Source organism: Globicephala melas, chromosome 18 (assembly GCF_963455315.2).
Source record: "Globicephala melas chromosome 18, mGloMel1.2, whole genome shotgun sequence".
In the NCBI taxonomy this organism is placed as follows: Eukaryota; Metazoa; Chordata; class Mammalia; order Artiodactyla; family Delphinidae; genus Globicephala; species Globicephala melas.
The window spans coordinates 66,982,112-66,999,411 of NC_083331.1; the positions used below are offsets into that span (position 1 = coordinate 66,982,112).

The 17,300-nt window shown below is 43.1% G+C and overlaps 1 protein-coding gene across 1 annotated transcript in view; it reads left to right on the forward strand.

Annotated features, from left to right (window-relative positions):
• The window catches only part of FARP1 (FERM, ARH/RhoGEF and pleckstrin domain protein 1), a 290,467-nt gene that overhangs the window by 193,306 nt on the left and 79,861 nt on the right, over positions 1–17,300 (forward strand). The window contains exons 4-5 of the mRNA XM_030856865.3: positions 12,572–12,614; positions 15,517–15,595. Coding sequence (XP_030712725.2) covers positions 12,572–12,614; positions 15,517–15,595 — 122 coding nt within the window. The remainder of the gene's footprint in view (positions 1–12,571; positions 12,615–15,516; positions 15,596–17,300) is intronic.

Below are 17,300 nucleotides of genomic sequence, written 5' to 3' on the forward strand. Positions count from 1 at the left end.
AGGACCCACATAAAAACAGCTACTTAACAACATCAAAAACCCGTGGACAACATTTATGGCAAAACTAGGTGTCAGAGTGTAAGCCCTAGATCCCAAAGTACAAGCAGTCGGAGATAAAACGTCAGCCAGACACAAGGTCTGCTCTCAGAGTCTGTACGGGAGGAAACAGAGGGGAGCAGCAGGGCATCTGATGGAATGGAGAAGAGAACCCCCAAAGAGCCACTAGAAATCCCAGGGGGACAGTTTGAGAAGAACAGTGGAAGCTGAGAGGCCTGACGGTGCTGGAACATTCCAGCTCCAGTGAGCAGTAACTGACCTTCTGGGACAGGACACCACTTAGGAGAAACTATGGCGAATGGGAGTGAAATTGAGCCAGGGGAGGACAATAGAGAGGAATAATAGAGAAGGGGAGGGAAACAGAGGCAGGAAATCTCGGAAAGCAATCCACCGTGTTTTTTAACACTGCCCAAAATTAATAGAAGAGGAAGCTCTGGGAAGGTAGGAAAGCTACCATGAACCATACTTTCTTCTCAGAAGGTTAGGAAACAGTTTGCACATAAAAATGAGTAACAGAAAGGTATCACAGTCATGATATTAAAAAACAAATAGGGGCTTCCCTGGTGGCGCAGGGGTTGAGAGTCCACCTGCCGATGCAGGGGACACGGGTTCATGCCCCGGTCTGGGAAGATCCCACATGCCGCGGAGCAGCTAGGCTCGTGAGCCATGGCCGCTGAGCCTGCGGGTCCGGAGCCTGTGCTCCACAACGGGAGAGGCCACAACAGTGAGAAGCCTGCGTACCACACACACACACAAAAAAACAAAAAAAACAAATACCAGAAAACCAAAAACTTAAGTGTGTTCCTCCCAACATACCATGTATGGCCTTGCCAAAGGGACCAGTTGGATCCAGCTGGCAAATTGTACTCAGTAAGGAGGATAGAAGAGCGTGTTGAATGGCACCATGAGTGTGCAGTCTGCAAAATCCAGACTCAGAAATTACTCAGATAAACTATAAGGAAGAGAGAGGGATGGAGGAAGAAACTATAGGTGAAAAGATACTTGAAGGACGTAACATTTTTGAAAATAAGGAAGACTAAAAGATGCACCACTTTGTGAAATAAAACATCAAGAAATGTTCGTGGTTACTGTAAAAACCTAGGTAGTGGTTACTTTTAGAGGGAGGGGGCTGGTTTTAGGATAAGATGGCTGACAGAGTTCTGTTTCTTGACTTGGTTAATGGATACAAGGGTATTTGCCATTTAATAATTTGCCAATTAATAAAGCTGTACGTTTGTTTTCAGTAGTTTTAAGCATCTGTGTGTTCTTTTAAATTAGACAGTTTTAGACGGGAGAAAAAAAGAAAATTAAAACAGAAGGAGCGGGACTTCCCTGGTGGTGCAGTGGTTAAGAATCTGCCTGCCAATGCAGGGGACACAGGTTTGAGCACTGGTCCGGGAGGATCCCACATGCCGCGGAGCAACTAAGCCCGTGCGCCATAACTACTGAGCCTGCGCTCTAGAGCCTGCAAGCCACAACTGCTGAGCCCGTGTGCCACAACTGCTGAAGGCTGCGTGCCCTAGAGCCCGTGCTCCACAACAAGAGAAGCCACGGCAATGAGAAGCCCGCGCGCCGCAACGAAGAGTAGCCTCCACTCCCCGCAACTAGAGAAAGTCCACGTGCAGCAACAAAGACCCAATGCAGCCAAAAATAAATAAATTTAAAAAAATTTAAAAAGATGATATAAACAACAAACAAAAAAAAAACAGAAGAAGCAAACTATAGATTAAAGGGGGGGAAATCCAATTAAGTCACCAGAATACCCATGTGAAATCCTTTGAACTGAAATTTTCAAAGCTAATGCAAATTAAACAAATGATTTTAAATTAGTTAGAACCGAGTAATTGATTGTTATAAGTACCATGCCTGAAGTCTGCTGCTGAGCCCTTCTTAAAAAATAAAGGTTCCCAAAGGTTAAAATTTCCCTGGAGGCAAAGGCCCCCTGAAGCCCCAGGCATTGCATTATAATATTAAGTTCTAGTTTTATTCCAAAACTTTCCTTTGCATACATCTGGGATATCAGACACTGCCTAATGCGTTTAATGCGCTAATGCATAAAGATGGCCCTCTTTATACATTTCATTTCATACTTCGGTTTACAGATCTATCTTTAATTCCTTTTTATTTAGAGCTTTCCTTGTAAATGAATAAAAACGTACCCTCAATTTTTCAGTTCAAATTTTATTCATGCATTCCTTCAGCAGTCAATTTTTTGTTGTTTTGTTTTTGTTAACGGGGGGTGGTGGTGGTGGTGTAGGGGATGAAGCTAGATTAAGAGAGACTTAATGGACATAATCAGATATGAAGCATGGTCCTGGATTGGAGGTTAGTTTTGACAGATCACAGTAAGGACATTCTTTATTCACATGAAGGAATTTGAATAGAGTGTGATTATTTGGTGAGAAGAAAAGTTTACAGAATAGAAAGATAGAAATCATTGACTAAAAAGCAAAAAGTAGGTTATAAACAATATGACCTCATTTGGGTTTTTAAAAAGTGTATGTATGTTTATATCCACACACATCGCTCTTCAAAAAAAAATGTGGAAGGGATATACATGAAGGTACTGGGTCTTAAAGCACACTCCCCAGGCCAGCAAGCAGCGTCAGCATCACCTGAGCAGTGCAGAGTCTCAGGTCCTCACCCAGATGAGGAAGTCCAGGAGCAGAGCCCCCCCATAGTATATGTTTTAACAAGCTCTTAGGGTGAATGTGATACAAGCTCAGTTCTGAGAACAACTTCATTAAAGTGTTAACCATGATCTCTTGGTGGTGGACAATTTTTTAAATTTTGCTTTTGTGAATTTTCTAATTTTCTAGCTTGCATATAGATGAATTCTATACCGATAGATTATTTTTAAATTAAAAGGTTTTTAGTAGCATCCCACAAATTTTAGTTTATTGTGTTTTCACTTTCAGTTTAAAATACTTTCTAATTTCCCCTTGGTTTCTCCTTTGACTCATGTTTATTTTGTTTCCAAATATAAGGATTTTTCCAGTTCTTTCTGTGTTTGAGTTTTAATTTAATTCTGTGGTTGCTGGAGAATATAGTTTGTATGACATGAGGACTTTTAAATAATTTACTGATATCTCTTTAATGGCCCAGAATATGGTTTATTTTGGTATATGTTTTATGTGTACTTGAATGCTCATTCTGTGGGTGGGACAGAGCATTCCATCTGTGGCAGTTAGATCATGTTGGTTGATAGTGCTGTTCAAATCATCTGCATCCTTAGTGAATTCTGTCTATATGTTCTGTTAGTTATCGAGTGAGAGGTATTAAAGTCTCCAACCATAATTGTGGATTTGTCTATTTCTCCTTGCAGTTTGATCAGTTTTTGCTTCATGTACTTTGAAGTTCTGTTATTAAGTATATAAATACTTCAGATTTTTATATCCTCTTAATTGACTCCTTTGTCATAAGAAGTTATGAAAATAGGGAAGATTAAACGCGGGTGTATAAAGTGTATTTGTGAAATAAATACACGTGATAGTCTTCTCATGTCTACTTGGATACTAATTTAATCATTTCAGTTTTTGAAAAAATTATTAATGTTAGCATGCTATGCCTTTTTCCATCCCTTTCCTTTTAACCAATTTATGTCTTTATATGTGCAGTCTGATTCTTGTAGTCAGCATAGAGTTGGGTCTTGCCTTTTGATCAAATCTGGCAATCCTTTTTAATTGGGAATGTTTAGATTGTTTACATTTAATACGATTATTGGTATCATTAAAACTGGTCATCTTACTACTATATATAAAATAGATAACTAATAAGAACCTACTATATAGCACAGGGAACTCGAGTCAATACTCTGTAATGACCTATATGGGAAAATAATCTAAAAAAAGAGTGTATATATGTATATGTATTACCGATTCACTTTGCTGTACAGCAGAAACTAACACAACATTGTTAATCAACTATACTCCAATAAAAATTAATTTAAAAATTAAAAAGTAAAATAAAAAATCTTTTTATAGGAAAACAAAAAAGTTAAATTGGTCGTCTTGCTGTTTGTTTTCTATTTGTCTTATCCGTCTTTGTTCCTTTTTCCTGTCTGCCTTTTGAGTAATTGAATATTTTTTGATGATTTCATGTTACTTTCCTTGTTGGTTTATTAGCTATAGCTCTTTGATTTGTAACTCGAGTGGTTGCTTTGAGGTTTATAATGTCCATCTTCAACTTAACACAGCCTGCCTTCAAGTGATATTATTCCTCTTCACATACAGTATAAACCTTATTTCCATTTTTCCACTTTTTGACCTTTTTGCTGTTGTTATTGTTTTTTAACATAAGTTATGAACCCCACATTACATTGTTGTTACTTTTGTTTGCCAGTCAGTTATCTTTTTTTAATTGAAGTACATTTGATTACCAGTCAGTTATCTCCTACAGAGACTTAAATAATAAAAAATTCTTAAAATATATATTAACCATACAGTTGCCGTTTTGGTGTTCCTCATTCCTTTGTGTAGACACAGATTTCCATCTGATATCACTTTCTTCCTGCTCGGAGAGGTCTTCCTTTAACGTAGCTTATTATGTGGTTCTGCTGGTGGTGAATTCTCTGAGCTTTCATGTTTGGAAATGTTTTTATTTTGCCTTCCTTTTTGAAAGATGTTTTTTGCCTGGTGTAAAATTCTAAGATGTTTTGAGTATGTTAAAAATCTTGCACCATTGCATTCTCACATTGTTTCTGGCAAGAAATCTACTGTCATCTTTATCTTTGTTACTTTATATATAATGTCTCTCTCTGCTCTGGCTGAGTTTTAAGATTTTTTTCTCTATCATTGTTTTTGATAATTTGATTGGGATGCACTTCCATGCAGTTTTCTTCATGTTTCTTATGCTTGGAGTTTGCTGAGATTCTTGGATCTGTGGACTTAGAGTTTTTGTTAAATTTTGAAAACTTATAGCCATTATTTCTTCTAATATTTTTCCATTTCTTTCCCCCACCCCTGCCACCTCCTCTCCTTCAGGACTCCAATTACATGCATATTAGGCTGCCTAAAGTTACTCTATAGTTCTCTAATGCTCTGTTAATTTTTTGGTAATTTTTCTTTCTGTGTTTGATTTTGGATGGTTTCTATTGCTAGTTCTTCAAGTTCAGTAGTATTTCTTCTGCAGTGTTTCATTTGCTGTTAATTGCATCCAGCGTGTGTGTGTGTGTGCGCGCGCGTGCGTGTGTATGTTTGTATCACACTCTGTAGTTTTCATCTCCAGAAATTTAGTTTAGGTCTCCTTAAAATCTTCCATATCTCAACCTTTTGAACATAGAGAATACAGTTATAATAACTGTCTTCATATCCTTTTTACTAATTCTAACATCTGTGTCAATTCTAGGTCCCATTTGATTGTTTTTTTTTGGGGGGGGCGTTGCTTTTTTTGTTTTGGGGTTTTTTTGGTCTAATTATGGGTCATGTTTTCCTGCTTTGTATGCCTGGTGATTTTTTCTTTTAATTGGATGTAAGATATTGTGAATTTTACCTTGTTGAGTGCTGGGTAGTTTTGTATTCCTGTAAATGTTATTGAGTTTGCGGGGGGGGCGGGATGCATGTAAGTTATTTGGAAACAATTTAGTCCTTTCAGATCTGGCTTTTAAGACTTGTTAGGGTAGGACTGGTGTGGTGTGCAGTCCGGGGTGAATTATTCCGTACTCCTAAGGGATGACCCTTCAGTACTCTACCCAGTGCGCATGAGTCATGAGGTCTTCCCATCTGGCTGGTGAGAATAGGTAGTATTCCTGCAGGCCTGTAACCTCTAATGCTTCTGTGTTTTGTTTGTTTGTTCTTTAATTTTTTGTCCCATCTTGGCTACTTTCCTCACAAGCACACGTTGATCAGTACTCTGTTGCCTACTCGAGGGTAACCCTCTGTACTCTCCTAAATGCCTTCTACTTTCCTGTGAACTCTCTCTACCTTGCTCCCCTGCACTCTCAGCCCCGTCTGTTCAACTCATGGATTTTGCCAGGTTCTGCCTATATTCTTTCTCTCTGCACCATAACCTGAAAACTTGCTCAGGGCAGAGGCTGGTGTAGTCATAGAGGTCATGATTTTAGTTTCCTGTCTCTCAGGGATCCCTGTTTCTCATTGGTGTCACAGATCTTCAGATCTGTCATGTGTCTTTCCTTTTCTTTTCTTTCTTCCTTTCTTCCTTCTTTTGTTGTTTCATGTAGGAAGATAAATCTAGTCTGTTTGTTACTCTATTTTGACCAGAACTAGAAATCTCTAAAAATTAATAGGTTTTAAAAAAAAAGCCACACTTAACATATCTTATAAATATACCCATATGTAAAATTAATAAAGTAATTAAGATCAATATGAAAAATTACATTCAAACGAACCATTACAAACAAAAATTCAAAGTAAAGTCATTTCTTGTAGGAGCCAGCCTGCAGAAAAATTCGTTTGTTGCAGTGAGTTCTAGACACTGGATAGTTTTTTGTATCATATTTTACCTGGTTCCTATATATCTTACAGTTGATGATGAAATAGTTCTGCTGTGTGCAGTTTTGACTTCGAAATAAGAAGAAAGATGAACTTTTGTTGAGTCTTTTTAGAGGAGCAGCATATTATGTTGCAGAAAAAGCACAGGTGTGGAGTCAGATGGACTTGAAGTGGAATCCCAGCCGTTTGACCTTGGGCAACTTCAGTAAGCTCTCTGAGCTTGGCTTCCTTCGTGTGTTGTTGTGAATATTAAATGAGAGTGTATAAAGCACCTATCCAATGCCTGGCACACAGTAGGTGCTCAGGAAATGGACTCTTCGCTGTCCCCCTGCCCGATGTCATGTAAGTGACTCTCTTTTAATAAGACCCTTTCCAAAATACCTCAGATATTTTAGCTGCCTACAAAATCCAACTGAATTGTCACTCACCAAATAATAGGGGAAAAAGATGTTTAGGAAAAGAATATAAAGGCTTCGGGGACAGCGATCCCTCTTGCTTTGCCTTTGATGCCTAGGCGTTAAAGCCTTTCTTCTCGAAGAGTATTTCAGTGCAGAAAACACACTCCAAAAGGGGAAGGTAACATTTAACAGGGTATCAGAGGAAAATAGGGAGGCTGACTGAAATGGAGGCAAGCAGGGGAAGATGGGGCTGAAAAGCTGTGTTGAAACTAAATTGTGGAAGATAGGTGTCATGAGCTGAATTGTGGCCCCCGAAAATGTGTATGTTGAAGCTGTGACGCCCAGCACCTCAGAATGTGGCGGTCCTTGAAGACAGGGCCTTGAGAGGGGTGATTAAGTTAAAATGGGGCTGGGGGAGTGGGCCCTAGTCCAGTCTGAACAGTATCATTTTAAGAAGAGGAAACTGGGAGATACCCAGGGGACATGAGAGCCTGTGTGCACAGAGAGGAGACCTTGTGAGGACACAGCCAGCAGGCGGTCGTCTGCAAGTCAATGAGAGAGGCCTCAGGAGAAACCAAACCTGGGACACCTTCCGCCTCCAGAACTGGGAGGAAGTCGATTTCTGTTGTTTAAGCCACCCAGTCTGTGGTACTTTGTTATGACAGCTTGAGCAGACTCTTACTTATAGGCCTTCAAATCCCAGCAGGGGGAGTTCCTTGATTCCGTGAGTCCTCCTGACTAGGTGTGGCATTTCTAGAAGCCCATTCGTTTTAACCACATCCCTCTACAGTCAGGTAATGTGGATCTGTAGCCGTGCTCTGGAGACCGGCAGCATGATTTTAGTAAGAACAGGAATGTGTGGCTTGGTTGAAGGAGTTGCGGGGGTGAGGTTAGAGATGGACGATTACAGTTGTGACCCTCCAGAGATCCGTTGGCAGGAAAAGAAAGTTTATGGTGCTTTTGTTGCCTTTTTCATTCATCTGGAACTTGTTTCTGTTCTGCTTAGGTTGAATGAAGAAGTGATTTGTCTAGGAATGACCTAGACGAACTTCAGCCCTTTAGTCGAGCAGCAACCCTGTTTTTCTTCCTGCTCCCTCCAGCTCATCCTTTTTTAGTGGTTTAAGTCCTTAGCGTGCAAGGCCTTTCCTCTCAGCTCTGCAAATATCAATCTGACTGGTAAATGGAGAGGGTCTTGTGGGCCCCGCTTTCCCACCCAGGCCAGTTTAGCTGTGATGTAACCGATGCCATGGGGCGTTATTGCCGTAAAACTCTACTAGACAGGCGAATTCAGGCCAGTGTGATGTTCCCAGGCCTTCATGGTTTAAAACCACATGCTCGGTTGGCTCAAATTGGTGCTTGTATTTGATGAATTCCACAGAAATGCCAAAAGCAGAAGAGAGATGTTTTAAAACAATTCATAAAATTGGCTGCTGTGTTGCCAGAGCATATCTGTTTGGTCCTGAGTGGTTTGCAGAAGTTTAGGCAGATTCTGTGGCAGAATTGGCAACGGTGGAAGACCTCAGAGGTGGTTCCCCTGAGGCAGGCTTGGAGGCCGACAGAGCACAGGCTGGCAGGCTCACGAGTGGACGCTCAGTAGCTACAGGAAATCCCTCTAGAGTTCTTCAGTTAATTCTCTCGCACGCAAACACAACTGTGTCAACTCTTCTCCACTCGCCCACATCCTTCAACCCTCAGATTTTACAGGGGTAAACGGTTGGTGTCAAAGAGGAACTGTCTTATCTTCCCGGCACAGAAGTGTAAACTGACGTACATCTACCATTAGCCTTTCTGCTCCCTCCCTGCCGCCACTGGAAAAGCTCTTCCTTCTGTCCCCAGTGCCCTATGTTTTAGAGCTATCTTTCCACACCATCCCAGGTGTCTTAGGATATTGTTATCTTCTTACTCATACTCTCAAGCCCTCCCTCCGCCTTTTTTTTTTTTTTTTTTTTTTTTTTGGGCCACAGCACGTGGCATGCGGGATCCTAGTTCCCTGACCAGGGATTGAACCCCTGCTCTCTGCAGTGAAGTACAAATTCTTAACCACTGGACCGCCAGGGAAGTCCCAACCCCTTCCCTTTTTAAGCACCCCCAGGTCCTTCCTGTGGAAGACAAGCAAATCAATAGTACTTTTATTATTTTTATTTTTTTTTTTTTTGCGGTACGCGGGCCTCTCACTGTTGTGGCCTCTCCCGTTGCAGAGCACAGGCTCCGGACGCGCAGGCCCAGCGGCCATGGCTCATGGGCCCAGCCACTCCGCGGCACGTGGGATCCTCCCGGACCGGGGCACGAACCCGTGTCCCCTGCATCGGCAGGCGGACTCTCAACCACTGCGCCACCAGGGAAGCCCCAACAGTACCTTTATTTGATTCTTCCCCCTCCTCCACACACCCGTTCTCTGGCCTCTTCCTTCACAGCCAAGCTTCTTGGAAAAGCTGTTCATCCTTCCTGTCTCCTCGCCGTCCACTAGACTTTCAGGCCCCTCTCCAGGTCCACTGACCAGCAGATACTCTAGCTCTCATCTTGTTTGATCTTTCAACAGCTCTTGATGTTCTTCCTTCTGGAAACACTGTCTTCCTGTGGCTACCGTGACATGACTCTCTCCTTACGTTCCTTCTGTCTTTGTCTGCTCCCGTCGGCCGTTCTAAGGTAGACGCGTCATCAGTGCTGATGCATTTCATCCTCTGGGCTCCACGAGGCCGTCTTGTCCTCATGGATTCACAGTGCTGGCAGCCTCTAAATGTGAGATCTCCCGCCCAGGCTTCTCTGAGCTTTGGATGAGTGTGTCCCACCATTTTCATACTGTTTCTTCCTCATGAAATCCAAGGGCACCTCCTAAAATGAAAGTGTCTAGAACCCCTCCGTCCTGGCCCTCTTCCAGTACTCCCTGTCTCTGATTGGCAGCGGCATCCATCCAGATGCCTATGGCAGAAATCTCAGTGTCATCATTCTGGTTATTGTCTCCTTCTCGGCCACCACATCTAGCCCATCGGTAAATCCCACTGGATTTTACCTGTTACATTTTTCTTTTCTTTCTTTCTTTTTTTAAAAATATTTATTTATTTTATTTATTTATTTTTGGCTGCGTTTGGTCTTCATTGTTGCACACGGGCTCTCTCTAGTTGTGTCAAGCAGGGGCTACTCTTCATTGCGGTGTGCGGGCTTCTCACTGCGGTGGCTTCTCTTGTTGCAGAGCCCGGGCTCTAGGCGTGCAGGCTCTAGAGCAGAGGCTCAGTAGTTGTGGCACACGGGCTTTGTTGCTCCGCAGCATGTGGGATCTTCCCGGACCAGGGCTCGAACCCGTGTCCCCTGCATTAGCAGGCGGATTCTTAACCACTGCGCCACCAGGGAAGTCCATGTTACATTTTTCTTGATTCCACCTAATTTTCCCCAACTCTGCTTCTGCCCTCCTGGTCCAAAACACCATCCTCTCTTGCCTGGACGACTGCAGCAGATAACCTGCGTCTGTTCTGACCCCCTCTTTCTGTTCTCACACTGCCAGCGTAATCCTTTCAAAGTGCAAATCTGATCGTATCAGCCCCATATTTAAAATTCTTCCCAGTGTTCTCAGGATAACGATGAAGTGTCTTAACGTGGCCTCTGTAGGGTCTGGCCCCTTCCTGACCCACCAACCTTGTTCTGCTGTCATGTTGGTCTCCCCTAATGTTAAGTCACCTGGACAGGTGTTTTTACTGCATGTCTTCCTAGCTTCTTCTCACCTCTCTTGAGATTTCAGCACAATGTCACCTTCAGGGAAGGCTTCCTCCTGCCTCTCCCGCACCTGTAACTGGATCAAACCTCTCTGTCCTGACACTCAGAGTCTTCTGGGACACCCCCTTGTTTCCTTTGTCTCAGGTACTTCTTTACTTGTCTTGGGAAGGTTTTGTTTCCTGTCTTTCTCACTAGACCGTATGCTCCATGAAGCAGGCACCATGATTGGTCTCCCATCCTTGTATTCCCAGAACCCAGCAGAGTGACACAGTGATGTGTTGTTGAATGAATAAATGGGTTTGAAGAACAGGGTTTGAGTCCCAGCTCTGGGCAGCTGTGGTCTGAATCCCACTTTTCTCATCTGTCAAATGGAGATATTTTTGCCATCGTTTAGGATTCTTGGGAGGAAGATAGTTCATCTCACAAACGACGATCGTTGTTTTGAATGATCATTCTCTCTCATTTTAAGGCTGAGTCTTATGAATGCGACAGTGGAGATGATCCTAAGTCAACTAATGCCTTTATTGTTTTTCTCATATAACAGAGTGGCAGGGGACGGGGAATATAGAAATGAGAATTTCATTAGAAAATCATATTTATTTGAAACGGTGGTGGGGAAGATGAACCTGAATAAATAGACACTTACATTTTTTTACTTTTAGTTTTTTCATCATGAGAATTCTGAGTGATCATTGAAGGTAATTTGGATGATCTAGAAAAAGGCAGAAGAAAAGAAATCACCCATCTTCCCACCTCCCAAACACATTTTCCCACACTCTCAAATAGTTCATCAGAAGTCAAGTTACGGGATGAAAGAGTTTAGATAATTATTCCCTAATTGGTCTCCAGAAACGTTGTGCCAGTTCATACATGCACCGGTAGCGTAGGGCAGTGTCCACTTCCTGGCACCCTTGCCACGTCTGGGTTTATGAAATACAGACATGCACTGCATACAGGCATATCTAGATGCGTATTTAATGGGTGGAAATGGTATTTGATTAAATTTGCATTTGTAGTGCAAGTTACTCCTGAACTTGGACATTCTCTTGTTAGCCATCGGCATTTTTTCTTCACCAATTACCTGTTATTCTTTGCATAATTTTCTTTAGGAGTGTTTCTCTTTTTCATATTTACTTATAAAACCCTCTTTACATTAAGCCCATTAACTTTTTAAAAATCATATATGCAAATGTGAGCTTCAGTAGAACCCTTTCACGTGATCACAAGTTCAAGGGTTAACTTATACTTTATTAATGACAACTGGTTTCTCTCTTCTTTTAAAATTTTGCCGCTTGAATTGCATGCTAAGGAGAATGTGTGTGAAAAGAGTCTGGACTTTGAAGTTGGACAAACCTGATTTCAGTCCTAGCTCTGCCACATTCTAGCTGAGGGCCTGGGACAAATTATTGAGCCTCTCCAAGTCTCAGATTTCTCTCCTGACTAACAGGAATCCTCTCGCCTTGCTTTGAGAGGTAAATAGCTTATGGATGGAGCCGTGTGCAAAAGTGTGTTCTATAAATATTCACTCCCTTTCCGTACCCCTCAAAGATGTGCTGTTCTGTACGTACATCTGTGTACATGGATTTTGTTTCACTAAGGAGCACGCGTATTTTACTCCATTTATAGCCGGATGTGCAATCACGCGTTAATATTTACTGAATAGCTAACTGTGATCAAAGTACCAGCGAGAATAGAAAAATTCTTAGTGAACCGTGCACTATTTGCATCTAGGAGAGATTTTTAATTTTCAAGCTCAGGGATAATATTAGCAAGTTCGGATCCGTTCCATAAACATGGGAGACAATGTAAGTTATGGCATTCTGGAGGGGAAAAAAAGGCACAGACCGCTTCAAATCCTCAAAAATATTTTGATTTTAAACAGCTCCTAGTGGAGTCTCAAAATACTTGCACTCTCTCATTGAGAATTGATGTCTCAGTCTGTTCTCTTTTCCTTTGTAGGTGTGGCTGGATCTCTTAAAACCTATTGTCAAGCAGATTAGAAGTAAGTATAACCCCCCCCCCCACCGCCTGTTTAACAGGGATGTCAAATATAAAGCCAGACGTCTTCCTCGTCTAGGCGTCGTCTGCCCTGTGGTGTCAAGCACTGGGGCCATACTTTCTTTTTTTACCCCGTGATTGCGTTTCAGCATCCACTAATCCACGTACTATTAAATGTATCTTCTGCAATTTTAACATATAACAATTCGGTAATCAAAACTTGGAAAACAAATGTCATTTTAATTAAGACTAAAGCAGGCTCTTGAGGCCCAGAGCAGTTGAGCTCGTCCAGTCCGTGCTCATGTTTCTTACTGTCACTTTGGAAGAGGGAAGGTGGAACCATTTATTCATAAAATTGCTATGAGGTTTTCTGTGCTGCCTTTTCAAAGCCTGTGAGATCAGAATGCAAGTGGTGTTTGGAAAAATAAGGTGCGCAAAAGTGTGTGAGTGTGTGTGTGTGTGTGAGTGTGTGAGTGTGTGTGTGTGTGAGTGTGTGTGAGTGTGAGTGTGTGTGTGTGAGTGTGTGAGTGTGTGTGAGTGTGTGTGTGAGTGTGTGTGTGTGTGAGAGTGTGTGTGTGTGTGTGTGTGTGTGTGTGTGTGTGTGATTGGCAAGCAGGACAGAAGGGAGTCTGCCTTGCATTTAGACCATGTTGTCGAAGGAGAGATAAAGGAGGGTCTAGGAGAGAAGTAAGGAAAGGGAACACTTGCTTTTTCCCTCCCTTCTCATTATGTGTCAGCACCAGACCATCCTCCCCTCTCTCTGCTGTGAGGTCAAGTTAAGAGACAAGCTCTCTTCTCCAGTTCATCCCAAATTGTCCCTCACTGCAGCCAGAGACCAGGCAAGAGACTGAGGATGGTAACAAAACTGCATTCCTTTAGTTGAACAATCACACAATACCTCTTGGGGTCGGTTTTATGTCTGATTAAGAAACCCCACCAGTGCAATGGTTAAGAATCCGCCTGCCAGTGTAAGGGACACGGGTTCGGGCCCTGGTCCAGGAAGATCCCACATGCCGCGGAGCAGCTAGGCCTGTGCGCCGCAACTACTGAGCCTGTGCTCTAGAGCCTGTGAGCCACAACTACTGAAGCCCGTGCAACTAGAGCCGTGCTCCGCAACACGAGAAGCCACCGCAGTGAGAAGCCCGCGCACCACCACGAAGACCCAACACAGCCAAAAATAAATAAACTAAGTTTATTTAAAGAAAAGAAACCCCACCAGGCTACTTACAGCAATTTATGTGGCTGTAATAAACAGGCACACTGTGTTGAGTGGCCCTTACGCAGTTGAAATTGATATTGATCTTCTATCATTTAAATTAAGCAATCGTTAATGCAGAAGACGAAACAGCCGTTGTTCAGCGTTTATTGGGTGGCTGGCCTAGGACTAAGTGTGGAGGACACATTGCTGTGAGAAGCCGCCAGGCCTGAAGGCTGGAGGAAGCACAGCATCTAAAATGATGACATTTGTTCCCTCAGTAACCCGCGATGGGAGCTGCTGATGGTGGAAAAGTGTCAGACCCAGGACAGCGGCTGTGGTTTGGTTTAGCACCGGAGCAGAGGCTCTCCTTTTCATCTCTGTGGGCTATGACTCGCCCCGTGTGACAAAGCTGTCATTTTGCATTAGTGCTAGCATCTTCCTAGCTTCGGGTTTTCTAAGGATCCAAGTAGCCTCATTTAATTCCCCATCTGTGAAAATTGCTGGGAAGAATGAGCTAGACCTTCCCATCTTCCCCATTTTGTTCTTGCTATTTTGTGATCCAGAATTGACACGCGAGGATTTCTGTTAATTTTTAGAATGTTCAGCGGGAAGAGGCCCGGCTTCTCTTGGTTTCAGTGTTCCTGTGCCTTGTTTTTTTTCCTCCTAATTTTGTACGTATTGCCAACATCTTCATCTTATGATACATCATTTGGGGTTTTTTCCCCTAAATTTGAGTGTGTTATAAAAATTAAAGTACAACATCTTTTGTGATGGTGAAAGGTAGAGCAAAAAAGACATTTCTTACTTTTATACAACTGCTGTTAAAATTTGGATTTCATCATAATACCTTGCATTTCATAGAACATAAACTTTTGCTGTTAGTCCAAATGGCAGAACCTGTAAGATTGCTTTTGTATCGTGGCTTATACAGCAAAATAAACTCTGACTCAGGTTACAAATTATTATTCTATAATCTATTTGATGTTCTGTTTGAATTCTGGAAAGTTACCTGTCTCATTCCCAGTCTTACCCTGCCCACCCCCTCCCAGATCTGCTTCCTAATTTCGTTGGAACTTATCGATAAGATGGTGTATGAGACACTTAGTAAGGGCTTTGACTGACTGTGATGAACACAGTAGCTGCTGTACCTTGGAGAGAGTTAGAAATAATAAATTACGTAACTGATTTACCTTTTCGTTATCTCTTCCTTAAGCTGTCTAAAGCCTGTATTTGGACTGAAGCAGACAGATAAATTTTTGAAGACACATGCGTGCTTTTAAAATCTGGGTACAATTTACGTTCTCCAGGGGAAAAGTTTGATGCCTCAATGTAATGCGCCTGTCACAGTATTTTTAAAAACCGGGTATCTGGCACTTTCCTGGGGGTCCAGTAGTTGAGACTCCGTGCTTCCAACGCAGTGGGCGTGGGTTCCATCCCAGGTCGGGGAACTAAGATCCTACATGCCGTGCGGTGTGGCCAAAAAATATAATTAAAAAAAAACCCAAACAGGTGTCTGTCTCCCCACAATACGAAAATGCAAATTAGTAACCAGCATAACCAGCTATTAAGTGACTTGGATGTTGGCAGAAGTGCTCTGGGCAGCTCGGAGTAAGACTTATTATTGGTTTCTAATATACCCTCTTACATCTTTAATGGCATTTGAAAGACAAATCAATAAATGCTTTACTGCTTTTTCCCCCCTTTCTAGGGCCAAAGCATGTCGTTGTTAAGTTTGTGGTGAAATTCTTTCCACCTGACCACACACAGCTCCAAGAAGAACTCACAAGGTTAGTGGTTTGGAAACTGGGTATTTATTGCTGTGGAGCAGAGAGAGTGAATGTTCTAAGTCAACTGATGAAACATTTTCCCAGTGTTTCCTTGACCAGCATCTGATCTGTGCTTGACAGTTTAACCTTCCTCCCTCCCAGCTGTGTGTACAAACATGGGAAGAAAGAAAGTACCACAGTTTCCCTGAAAGCTGGTTTCTCGAAGGCTGTGCTATGAAGTATCTGGGCTTATAATCTGTTACTGTCGTATTTCCCCCTCTTATACCTGTCACGTCACAAGACAGTTTTGGGAAATGAATCTCTTCTGTGAAACGAAGATGTGAACTCAGTTTCTCTCTGTTGCTGCAGTGGGTGAATCGACATAAACTGTACGTCAGTTTCTTTGAAGGTGTGGCCAAGTGGGAGGAGTGTGGCCAAGCCCTGCCCCTGGTAACTGTGTGACCAGCTGGTTACCAAACGCCCCTGCACCTCTGTTAATTCCCGTGTCAACGCGACCGTAGTGCTTGCTTGGCCAGCGTGGTGTTGAGGATGAGTACTCGTATGCATAGAGTGCCCGGAACCCAGCAGGGATGCTATGAGTGACAGCCTCCATCATCCTCATCACCATCACCCGCATCTTCATCCCTGCTACTATCCATTTTATAATTGACAGCAAGACACGTGGTATTCCAAAAGAGAGCAGAGCCTGGTGGGAACATGCGAAGATAAAACGCCTCCCTTTCAGGACTACACTGCACTAGTCTGACCAGCCAGATTCCTGCCGCACATGCCTTTCCAGCTTCAGCTGTTCAAGATGAGGGCTGTCACATCTTTCTTGTCCCTCTGGGTTGAGAGCCCAGTATTTTGGGTGGTTGAGTTTGTTAAATGGTTCGTCATTTATCAAAGAGATGAAAACATTCGGTCAACAGTATTGATGGAGTATACGTGGTGTGCAAGCCTTGTTCCAGGAACGGGGAGCATAGTGGTGAAGAGACCGGCCTGACTTTCACGGGAACAGACACGATGATTAAATAAACAAGAAAAATATCAGATAATGCTAAGAGCCTTTAGGTAATGGGAGTAGATGATGTGATAGAAGGTGACGGGTGATGACTTTACAGTGCTTGGTCTGGGATGCTTGGGCTGAGAAAGCGACAAGGATCTGTCAGTCATTTTCAGAGGAAGAGCTCTCCAGGGAGAAGGCACGGTTAGGCAGTGCCCAAGGCAGAAACACGCTCCAGACGTTCAGTCACCTAAAAGAGGGCTCTCATGGCAGGAACATTGAGGGTGAAGTGCACTGAGGCGGGGCAGAGGCCCGATATACGTAGTGTTGAGAGACTGGTTGCCAGAGATACCGAGGGGAGGATGACAGGAAGAGATGGCAGTCACCCAGGCCAAGATGATGGCGGCAACGGAGGCGGTAGGAGTGGAAATGGAGAAAACACGTGAATTTGGAGCACGTGCTGGAGGCGGGGTCGATTTGAATTTGTGACGGGCTGTGGGTGGAGGCTGAGGGAAGGAGAAGGGATGCTTAAGATTTTGACTTAAGCAGCAACTAGATGGATGGGTGACGACTAGAATGCGAAGGGGTGGAGGGAAGTAGAGGACTGGGGAGGGTGGAGAGTCAAGGGTTTGGTTCTGCCAGCTCATGTTTGAGGTCCCTGCTGGACATCCCGGGGTTGCGTCAGGAGGGGCACCAGGTACACGAACGTGCGATTCCAGAAAG